Genomic DNA, 12,069 nt, shown 5'->3' on the forward strand with positions numbered 1-12,069 from the left:
TAAACACAAACTTCAGTAATGTCATGTAATCGATGTTGCTCGCTTGTAATAAAAATCTCACTTGGAGGTTTTGCTTAAACATATACATCTCACTTATCAGGATAGTTTTCTTCTCGAAGCTTCTAATATCGCGCTGCTTTTATCATTTTCTTGCTTGCGCCCACAATACAAAATTATTCGAGCATAGCAGAAATCACTGCTGCCATCGCTGTGTGAAGCACTGTAATTCATTTGAGCATTTCAAATTTCAAAGGTCAAATTTAATTTCTGTAGCATGACGGCTTTACTTTTAATGGAAATGTGACCTAACATTTTTTTTCATTAGACTTTTTGTTATCACGGTTACTTGATAATAAGAAACATTGCCAAAACACACATCCGCAATGTTACACCACTCAGTAATGATGACATTGAGGGCAGCATCGAACAGACGATGAAAAGCACGTTTGCCTTTCGCTGTCTCGTGTTCCTTTTTAAGATCATAACTGTGTATACAACTTTCTGCAATGCCAAAAGTGTGCTGTGGCTGCAATTGCATATAGCGGGTCCTGTAAAAACGAAAGAGAACGAAAGTGTGCAGGAAAGGTTTTATTTTAGCGAATTATTTAGATCAGTGTTACCAAGCAGCACTTCCAGTATTTCAGGCGATAATTGCTCCCTCCGCCTACGGAGCAGTTTCAACATTGCAATTGTTCAAGATGTGGCAATAGAAATTTTGCGTCAAATGATGAGTGTCAAAAAACATAAATATTCCACGTGATATTTGCTTGTGAATTTTAACCTTCGTTGCCTCCGGCGTAAAACTGACATTTTGTAGCTGTTGTTACCGCACGCGTCTCAACTCGTAACCTACAGTGGGAGAAGTGATCTCATTTTATCTATTTTAGCGCCTTAACATTGGTCTGGAAGCACCTAAGAATGTTCCATGTTTACTAAAAAAACGTCCTTTGACAATCAAGAGCCCTTGAGGTTCAATTCCACCGTCGGTCACACATTATTTTCTGCTGTTTAAAGCGAGGCGAGACGGGAACGTATACCTAGGTACCAACCTACCGGCCACAGAGTGCCAAAAGTGAGGCAAATGATGCTTCGCATTAAAAATAGCACGGGAAAGTGGCGAGGGCGATAAGGACTGCAAAGCGGATTAGCATGAATAAAAAAATGTCGCAGTTACGCTCGAAAGGCGAAGCATCAATTGCGATAGCAAATTAGTAGAGAGCTATTCGGAGTAGGAATAGTAGTTTTATCGGCTGTATAAACTTGGACACATTCGATTACGAACTGAATTAACAAGCATGGTGTCAGCACGCACAAGCAAACATGAAAGATCACACTCAATGACCGCAGACAACCACTGTCAAAACACTGGCAGCAAGCGCAGCCGCCGCAGCGAGCGAAGGTTCGCGCGGTCTATCGCTTCAACGGAAACTGAGCGGCGAATGCACAGCGCATACAAAGGTCAGAGCCGTGTGGAGATCGCTTTTAAGAGCGCCGTATGCGCTTTCACTCGCGCATACGGCGCGCTGCGACGATTTTATCACCCCTGGACTTTATACGGAACCTCGCGGCGACGGAGAGCGTGTCTCCAGGCCGACCTCTCCTCCCTTCCCTTCATTAAAATCTACTCTGTCTCTCTCGCGGCGACGGCGGAAATCCGCTTGAAATGTCCATATAATTGCTATCTCAATAAAACAATTGCCACGTCGTAAGCTTGCATCGAACTGGCCGGCGTAGAAATCATGCCACTGCTGCCATAGGATCTTCTGCAACGTAGTCGTCACCGTGCTGTTGTCGCTACGGACACGTACGCTCGCGACCCCCACGCACTACTCAATTTACGCAAACGCGTTGGGCCTCCTGTTATCGCATTGCGGAACCCCAAGCAATGTTAGATAGCCAGGTACCCGCAAAATGCCTCCAATAGCATCGATTCCCACAGTGCGTGGGATCGGCACAATCTTGTTCCTCTTGTCACTTTACCTCATCGCCAACTAGCTGGCTACAACAAGCCGACCTCTCAGCATTTCAATGCGACTATCATGCGTAGGGTACTGGATGCACTTTCCGGGGTCTGACTGTCTGTCTAAGTCTCTCGCTGTTTTCGCGCCAACGGAGTGGCACTACCCGCGAGGATGCGAACTCCTGATCTACTGATTGACAGTACATTGTACTAAAGTCCCTATATAAGAAAAGTACCGCCATCTACTCTTTCCTCCGCCGCCTCCTCTCCTAAAGCGCTTGCTTTTTTCTTTACTTTTTGCTTGCGAAAGCCAAGTCGACGGTGGCGCACCTAGAAAGTCCACGTTGAAGCTTTCAGGCCGGGCGCGCGTCGCCGCCGCCGCCGGCGACTGCGGCTGCGCAGAGGACTTTCAACATGGCTCTGAGGCGGAGAAAAAGAATATATAAAGAAGTGAAAAGCGCGCGCTATCATCGTCCAATCGAAGATACAGGAGAGAGAGAGAGAGAGAGAGAAGCGGCGTTTATCAAAGGATGGCGATACTTTTCTTATATAGGAACTTTACATTGTACCTCTCACCCACTCCCCCGTGCGACGACAAACTGTACTGCGCCTCGATTGTACTGCGCCAGACGTCTTGAGCGCGCGTTGAAATATTTGACTTAAGTCCCGCGCTAAAGCTTATCCAAAACAGGTGCCAAAGTGGGACAATGCAAATGAAGCCAGTGGTAAGGAGGAAAAGGCAGGATAAGAAAGAGGAAGAGGAAACAATCGTGTATCACCGCTTCTCGGACGCCAGGGAGCGCCACCTGCATAAACGAAGGCCACTCGGACTAGAAGCATCACTTACAAAAGTTTTCTTCCTCTCCTCGAAAGTATATTGCTCGCGCCCATCTGAGTATGTTTACTCCAACAGATACCGCTCGAAACAGTGTATAAGATTCGAACGCCCATTATACTAGTTCTGCCAGCTATCGCATCAATGATTCGCGTTGTGGGCGAAACTGCAACTTATTTTTTAATTGATATAGAGAGGGTTGTTGAGCCGTGTGAAATACCGTTCGATGGAGGTCGCTTCTAAGAGCACCAGATGGCGGCACAGCACTCGAGTAAGATTCTGCAAAAGACCAGGTCGTATTTCACGTCGTGAGAGTAGCGAAAGCGTTGCACATTATTACAGACGCCCTTGTTGTTTTCCTAGGGCTGATATGTCATGAAACTTTCCAAGCGCAGATGTCGTTCTGTCAACACGGCAACCTGCAAATGTTTGCCACTTTCTAATGCCTTCTTTATGTTGGCCGTAGGATGTTGACGCTCATAGTAACAGAGAAAGAATATGGTAGTATTTAGCATTTCTTAACTTTCACAGTTACCAGTAATATACCTATAAAAGCCAGACTGCTGTAATGAAAGTGTGACAACTAGTAGCAGATGCACATTTGTTAAAAATCCCTCCGGGAAACGATTTCTTTTCGGGAGGGGGGAGGGAGGGGGGGGGGGGGGGGTTAGAACTTGAGCTCTCATAATCTGACAACAATTTCGACTTGGCAGGCTTTCGGGCTACGAATTAAACGGACAAGTTGCACTCTGCATTCATAAACATTAAAGGAGCTTTGCGGGGCTATTTCTTTAGGACAATTATTTTGTATTCAAGCACAAACGTGTAATCTTTGGGTATATGAAAATTTCAGTAAGTGATCAAAGCCTAGAGCGATCTCTTGGAGAGGTTAGGCAGAGAACATATTTCCAAACTTTTCTGTGCGCTCTTTTATGATTTTTTATATTGCGCGAAAACTTCAGTTCGCGTTGCTTTCCTATCCTTCAATTATTTAGAAGTTAGAATCATCAACCTTTATAACAAGTTGTGCTTCTTTATACCACGAAAATTTAGGGTCACATATAGCTACCGGTATCGAAATGGCGTTGCTGTGCCCAAACTGAACACAAAAGTAAAATGAAACAGACAACTTCATACGACAATGACACAAGCACACAATAAAGCCTCAAGGTATAGCTTTTTCTTTCTTCTTTGAATCTGAACGATAACGATGGGCATAATAACTCCGCGCTCGACCTAGATGGAGCAACTACACACAAAAGTATAGTAGCAGCAAGTCGTATCAAAGAAGGCAGTCTTAAAGAAACTTTATGAGTGGAAGCTCTACGGCAAAATAATTGTGGCTGTCAAGACTCAGTGAACAAGCAAGTTTTATATTGCTGACACTCGAAGCGCCCAATTAACAGTCTTGTCAACGCATCCTCACTTCCTCTTGTTAGCTTGCCGGGCGCCACAATAACATTGGCGTTAATAAGAGCCGGTCCTCTGTATATATCGTCAACGCACCATCGATAGACGAACGACGACACTAACAGGCAAGCCGAAATTGGTCCTCCTCAAGTAAACAGGTAAGCTGGCATATCTATGCTGAAACGCACTCCAATAAGCACAAATTGGAGGCTGTATATACGGAAAAGAAAAGAGAAATTAGGCAGTCTTAGTGTTGACGGAAACTTTCATTCACTAGCTCGAACGAGTTGTGAAAATGCAAATTGAAAATGCTGCCAGTTTAGTGCATACGAAGGTATTTCATTTCAGGTGTTCCCCTGAGTGAAATTTCGGTACCTGGGTGCAGCTACACGTCTAGCACTATTGGGGTTATTTAGAAAAAAATAGCCTGTACCATAATTAGGCACGTCCTGCTTTGCTATAAAAAGCAGACGCATCACCATCGGTTATTTACTTCCGCATCATTCTTTTCTCTCCGACATAGACGCCTTCAATTGCGTTGTTCTGTAGATCTTCTTACTTTTCTATTTAATGTCGCCAACGATAATAACTGCTTGCGCCTACAACATAAACAGCTTACCGATAACCCTGTTACTGTATAATTTAAACCGCATAATAACCAAAATATTTTGGTGTAACGTACAAAAGAAATAATGTAGCAGTGCCCCAGGCTTGTGCCCTCTATATTGAAAAACTAAAGGGGAACTTGTCTTTGCGCAACTGTATTTTGCAAACTGGTGTGCCGCGAATTCTCATTAGGCGTTTAGTCTTTCTTCGACCAATGTTGGAAAGTTATGCGGCTTCGACTTTAAATTAAACGGGTTATGACAACGTAGCTTCTGAATTCAATTCTTGGCGTCACGGTCCTCTTCATACATCAAAAGAAGATCACCAGCCCTTCCCCAATCGAGAAAAATGGGGGTAAGCGAAGCTTGTCATGTGTGTATATGACCTCAGTCAGGGTAACGTTAAGTTCACGACATGTCACGGTAATAAATCATAGAGGTTTAATAAATGTATACATCGATGGAAGGAAACCTACAACGCAACAGAAGGAAACGTTGCACGAAAGGGAAACAAAAGTAGAAGGAATGGGATCGAAAAGTACCACTAAAGGGAACGAAAAGTAGTAGGAAAGGGAAGGGAAAGTAGTAGGTCAAGTACAGGCACGACAAGCTTCGCTTACTCCAAGTTTCTCGACGGATTTTTTTTTTTTTTTATTCGGGCACACTTTGGTATATACTGGCCGCAGGCCCTCGCGCCTGCGGACAAACTACTGGCGGTCCCGCCAAAGACCGTCTCCTGCCAGACCAGTGCCTCAAAAGTCCCTACGCGATTATGTCCCTAGGCACCTAGGAGCTCCACCGGAAGTCCCCCCGCTGTACCTACTAGCAATTGTAAAGACGCACCGCCACCACCACCGCCGAAACTTGTGAGCCTATAATGCTTCGTTTAAAAGGCAGACTATCCAATGTGACGGTATTGCATCGTTTGTACATTTTTTCTCATTATTTTTAAGCGAAGCTTTATAGGCTGACAAGTTTCGGCTGTGGTGGTGGTAGTGGTGGTGGTGGTGGCGGTGGTGGCACGCTGAAAAGTGGGCAGATCTTGGTGATGCTGCGGAAAGGGTCCAAGCTCGATGCCACATACCAGGGACAAGAAAGAAAGAGAGAAAAAAAGAGCGAAAGCGAAAAAGAAAGAAATGCGAGAAAGTAAGAAAGAGAGAATGAGAAAAAGAAAGAAAGAGAGAAAGAAACAGAGGAAGAGGGAAAGAGAGAAATAAATGGAGAAAGAGAAAAAGAAAGAAAGAAATAAAGATACAGAGAGAGAAAGAAAGAGGAAGAGAGAAAGAGGAGAGAGAAATAGTGAGAGAAAGAAAGAGAGAAAGAAAGAAAGAATAGAGGGAAAGAAAGAGAGAAATAGCGAGAAAGAGAGAGAGAAAGAAAATCACCAGCCCTTCCCCTGTCGAGAAAATCGGGGTAAGCGAAGCTTGTCGTGCGTGTACTTGACGTACTACTTTCCTTCCCTTTCCTACTACTTTTCGTTCCCCTTCCTTTTACTTTTGTTTCCCTTTCGTGCAACTCTTCCTTGTTTCCTTCCCTCGTTTCCTTCCCTCGATGTATACATTTCATAAAGGTTTATGTTTTATTACCGTGACATGTCGTGAACGAAGGTCAGATACACACACGACAAGCTTCGCTTACCCCCATTTTCTCGACAGGGGAAGGGCTCGTGATTTTTTTTTTATTTATTCGGGCACACTTTGGTATATACTCGCAGGTATTGCACTGTTGAAGCTGTTGTCTATGTCATAAGCCGTGACGCGCTTTTGACGTCGCCTGCTTTAGTGGATGCTGCTGTAGTGGCTGCTGACGTTACGGGTTAGCTTAACGTGAAACACTAACAGCGCTTCACTGAAAATAAATAACACGCTAATCCAGTAAAGCCTAAATATTTAAGCAACAGTTTGCTCACGTCACCCATAGCAGCGCCGCTGAAATAGAACTGGCACAATTCGACAATGCAGGGAGAACACTTCTTACGCCGCGAGTACTGTCCACTGCATGCATTCCCTGCGACGCCAGAGCACGTACCTGACTATTTTCGCTCAAGTAAGCTGTCTGCTATAATTACAGATAATTCATAATCCTGGGGACAGCCTAATCTGTGGAGATTTCCTTCCCTCTGGAACTGATTGTCTGTCGCATTCTTGGCCTAATTTTTGGCATACAATTTGTTCGTCTCATCTTGCGCAATCCTGATGTTTACGGTAATTAAACCAGTTAGGTAACGAAACCGCTACAATATCCCACCATGCCAGAACAATTCAGATGGACGATTCTCCAGCAGCCCACAGCAATTTCTCTCCGAATTTTTTTGTTTATTTATCCACTCATGCCTTACCCTTTATCAGTGACGACTCAGTATAAGCTATACCGGATTTCAGATTTCAATCTTAACTTCTCCACGCGTACTTCCACGCGTGTGTCCAGAAATGCAGTATGAAGCCACGAGAGCATTTGCTTCAGAAAATATTTTGTTGGGTTCATCAAACGAGAAAAAGGGTTGTTTTAATAGAAGCTACGCGCATGTCGGCTTTGAAATTCTTCTCATAAACCCTATAATTTATTAATTCTTATAGTTCCAGTGATATTCGGCACTCAAGATCTGGAATGACGACTTATGGAAGAATTCTTGCCATAGCAGTGGTGATACCAGTCATCGCTTATTCATCGGCTCACAAGGTTCGTCTCATTTCTTTGCTACTTATATCCTCGATCGCTGTTAAAGCAAGCCTTATATTTAGACAATCAAATATGGCTTTCGGTAGCATAGATAAAAAAACTTGCTCTGAACACTTTAGAAACCTTCTTCACTGAAAGTGGCATTGCATCTCTCTATTGTCACTTGTACGTCCTTGTTTTTTATTGTTATGTCGCAGCAATCTATGTGGGTTATACACTGATTTCGATTTTATTGTACAAAGTGCAGTATATTGTGCTCTTTTGTTCTGTATTGACTGCTTGAGCATGTTTACAAAGTATGCTTTATTGCCGGAACGCTTGTTAGTTCCCACAATTGTGATTTTTCTTTTTTTTCATGTGGCCTCATGTGATCATCTTTTGCTCACTGGATAATCTATTGTTTGCGGAGAATCCGGCCACACAGTAATTGCCAGTATTTCCAATTTCTTCAGAAAAAATCACAATGACACAATCAGAAACCTGAAAAGGTGATTTTATATGATAAGTGCGCAAAATCAAACCACCCGCCGTAGTGGCTTAGAGGCTATGGTGTAGCGTTGAGGTCGTGAAATGAAACCCCAAAATTTATCTGGGGGCAAAATACAAAAACACCTGTATGTCGTGCATTGGGTACACGTTAAAGATCTTGAGGTAGTCAAAATTAATCCACAGTCCCCCTACAAAGGCGTGCCTGATAATCAGATCGTGGTTCTGACACGTTAAGCCGCAGAATTAGTAAAATTGAAATAAATACAAGATTTTCTTAAATGTTAAAAAAAGTTAAATACAAGTGTTATTCACGTATAGCTGCAATGAAAAATCAATGAAATTTGTATTGCGAAAAATGGCCGCGGCTATGCAAATCACGCGTTCGTAATCCGTACCATACGACCCCTGCATTCACGGCTGCATGAATCCAACTGATAATGCAGCCAATGAACGCATAGGGCAAATTAAGTATGTTTGCGGTTTAAGTGTAGAAATAATAGAGGAAAACGAGATGAAAGTGCGCGAAAAAACAACTCGCCGCAGGTGGGATCCGAACCCACATTTTTCGCCTAATGTGTGCTATGCTCAATTATTAAGCTGTCACGCCGGGTGGTCTCCCATCCGCTTTCAGAGGTATTTGTGTGCATTGAGTATAGCCCTGGGAGTGTTAGCCGTTATTGCTGGCGGCCATGGCAACGAATGTGGAACATCCTTTCAACCGCAGGCGTCCCGTACAGTACGTGAACTTATAGGAGTAATAAACTGGTCAATCGTATTCTACCTCGTGGCGTCAAGGATTCCAAATTCAGGGCCCTCGCTATGCATTGAGCCTAATTGTTTGCTTTCTTCGTGTGGTTTTAAATAACAAGAAAATAAGCCCTTCGGTAAATCGTATTGTTCTCGCTTGCCGCGAGGGTTCGGAATTCGAGCCACGTGCTTGGCAGCCATAGTTCAGCCGGTCAGATTTTTATGCCACAAGTTACCAAATGCGATACATGAATAATGGGTTATACCGTTAACAAAACAGATAGATGTACAGGAAAAAAATGACGATACATATGCGCGAAATTTTAAAAATGAAATAAAGAAAATGCGGGACATGAGCAACACATACCTATTCAAGAGCCATATCTCACGACTGGCTTAGGACGTCGTCTGCAGTGCAACAAGCGTAAAACCACGAGCTAAATAGATTGGCTGAGAAATCCCCAATTGGTTAGAATAACGAGAACAAATGTATACGTAATGAAAGGAGCAGTATAGTCGACCTCCATTATATTAAAAGGACATCATCATCATCAGCAGCAGCAGCAGCAGCAGCCTATATTTTATGTCCACTGCAGGACGAAGGCCTCTCCCTGCGATCTCCAATTACCCCTGTCTTGCGCTAGCGTATTCCAACTTGCGCCAGCAAATTCCCTAACTTCATCACCAAAGGACAACCATCACCAAAAGGACAAGCGATAGGACATGCGTCACGAAGTGAATCGATAACTGAAATGCTTTAATTTCTAACAGCGAAGCTGTTTAGGCCAGCCGTAATTTCTGTGTGTGCCACCAAATTATCATCATCAGCACTAGCTCGAGCATCGTCGTCTTCTTCCGCAACTGGCTCGTTGGCGCCCCTCGGTTTGTGCTCGTGCTCATGCTCGGCACACGCCCGTGCCACTGCCCCGCGTTCGTCGTCATCGTCTGCTTCCAAAGCTGGCAGCGTCGCCGCTAACCCCAGCTGGTCAAAATTAATCCGGAGCCCTCCGCTACGGCGTGCCTCGTAATCAGAACTGGTTCTGGCACGTAAAACCCCAGAAAGAAGAAGAATCATTCCAGCGTAGAATTTCACTTGTCTTCTGTCGTCGTAATGGGGAGGCCGCGTTTACGGGGGTGTGAGCCATTCATTGCTCAACGGGGTATGAGCCATTCATTGTCTTACGTAACCGACAGATTTAATTTTGAAGCAATTTAATTTCCAAGAATCGCAAGCGGCAATGGCCGACGAATGCTGCTAACCACGCCGCCGAGCAAACTCGAGAAATCGAACGCAAGCGACAACAGCGACGAGCAGTGAATCGTACAACGCAGCGCATGGGCAAGTTGCACGAAAGGGAAGGAAAAGTAGAAGGAAAGGGAAGGACGAGTAGTATGAAAGGGAAGGAAAATTAGTAGGTCAGGTACACACACAACAAGCTTCGCTTTCAACCATTTTGCAGACAGGGGAAGGGCTGGTGATTTTTATTAAATGATAGAGCACTTGTGATCAAATACTTATCAATACAGATTATCTGTATTTTTACTTTTCTTCATTCCTACACGCAGTGTGCCCTGTCGGGCCGCCGTCGTCTGTATCAAGGAGACTTTACGAATGAAATGCGCGCCATGCAACGGCAAATTGTGAAACGCCACAACCATTACCGCCGCCTTCATGGTGTCCCCATCCTGAGAAAGAGCGAAAAGGTGAGCGTCGCTGGTAAAAAGAGATTCATCATGAGGCCTCACAATGCATAGAGATGCCGTCCATGCAGGTTGCCCCGAGAAATTATCTAAATGCGACAAACTGCGACAGCGTAGATGGTGCTTGCAACAGCCTGCATAAGCCCGTCGCAGACTTAGAGACCATCATTGTGCCGGAGCGAACTTGTAGCACTCCGTGGCAGCGACGCTTTTCAAAATGCAGGCATATTGATATATTTAGTTATTTCAATGCCTCCAATGCCCGAAGGCGTTACAGAAGGGAGGGATGAAAGAAGAGACAAGAACGCACGTGTCATAAGCACCTCACACATATTCTAAACTTCAATTGCAGATTTAAATGCGTAGGCGTTGAGAATGGTGACTACGGACAAGGATAGGGGGATTCCATTCTTTTTCGGTCTTCGGGATGAATGAATCAGAAAGGAAGTTAGTCACAAACGTTGGCTCACTAAGTTCGTTTTTCATGTGTGGATTATAAAAGATCTTGTGGAGCAATAATAAAAGGAACATTTTACTGCGTAAAGTACGGTTGGGAAGCTGCAGTGTAGGTTTCATTGATGATACGCTGAAAAAGCGGGAATATAACATTACAGATTGAAACGCGCACTGCAGTTTTCTACTGATTCCAGCTGATTCCATCGATCGTCTTCCGACTAACTCATCACGGGGTTCTGATGACGTATGCTCTAAGCTACTCAAAATGGTATAAACCTGCAAGATGTCATATTTTAGCCGTTCTTTTCCAGCAGTCTATTTTGACACGGAATGTGTTCCACGTGATTGGAAAGCAGCTATCATCATTGCTCAAATTTATATCAGGTGACTCATCTAAGCCATGAAATTACAGACCAATTCCTTTACACAGCTCGTGAAGAAAACTTCTCTAACGTATAATTTAATCTGCTATCGAGAAGTTTCAAACAGATCATTTTTGTCACTCAGTACGAGTTTTTGCGAGGTCGATCTTGCGAAGCGTAACTTTCGGAATTACTTACTTGCATCCCGCTATCCACTTATTACGAAGCCTTTTCACAACTCACTTGCGCCTAATGCACAAACTGACAAGTCTTAACAAAAACGGGAAGCATAAAAATGGTGGCGCCATCTCGTTAAGGTGCCTGCAAACGCCGGGCGGAGAGTTCAGATCGCTCTCGTCAAAACGAGGCGAACAGACTGCAGGCAAAGACCCTGTTGTGCGTGGGGCCTAAATTGGAGCTACTCTTGAGCCGCTCCACCAGCCTACGCTGTGGCTCTGCTGCGTGTGCCGGGCGCAGGCCTGTGACTTTTTTTTATCTAACCGTTTTCTCTTCTACCTGGGTCCCTGGGGGTAGCTCGTGGTCGAATGTGCCACACACTGACGCGTAATGCTGTAACTGACAGCCAATGGCGGAATCGAACCCACGTCACAGAGGGTCCCTCAAGTACAGCAACACGACGCATTAGCAGGCTGCGCCACACATGCACTGGGCCACGTGCCGCTTTTCAAAGAACGCACTTCACGCTAACGCTTTAGTGAGCTGCGCCATGAATGCATTGGGTATGTGCCCCTCTTCAATGAACCACTCGCCAACTTGGGTCACGGAGTAGGTGCCAATGAGTGTGCGGCAAGCGAAGGAACCGTT

At 44.6% G+C, this 12,069-nt stretch overlaps 1 protein-coding gene across 2 annotated transcripts in view; it reads left to right on the plus strand.

The window, feature by feature from the left end:
* The first annotated feature begins 4,183 nt into the window (after positions 1 to 4,183).
* The window catches only part of LOC125947529 (Golgi-associated plant pathogenesis-related protein 1-like), a 47,774-nt gene continuing 39,888 nt past the window's right edge, over positions 4,184 to 12,069 (plus strand). The window contains exons 1-4 of one of the 2 annotated variants that reach the window (XM_049672433.1): positions 4,184 to 4,363; positions 6,772 to 6,856; positions 7,387 to 7,489; positions 10,292 to 10,429. In XM_049672433.1, the coding sequence (XP_049528390.1) occupies positions 7,418 to 7,489; positions 10,292 to 10,429 (210 nt within the window). In that variant the 5' untranslated portion in view covers positions 4,184 to 4,363; positions 6,772 to 6,856; positions 7,387 to 7,417. The remainder of the gene's footprint in view (positions 4,364 to 6,771; positions 6,857 to 7,386; positions 7,490 to 10,291; positions 10,430 to 12,069) is intronic. The other variant, XM_049672432.1, reaches the window with a different exon arrangement.

This window comes from Dermacentor silvarum, chromosome 8, assembly GCF_013339745.2.
Source record: "Dermacentor silvarum isolate Dsil-2018 chromosome 8, BIME_Dsil_1.4, whole genome shotgun sequence".
In the NCBI taxonomy this organism is placed as follows: domain Eukaryota; kingdom Metazoa; phylum Arthropoda; class Arachnida; order Ixodida; family Ixodidae; genus Dermacentor; species Dermacentor silvarum.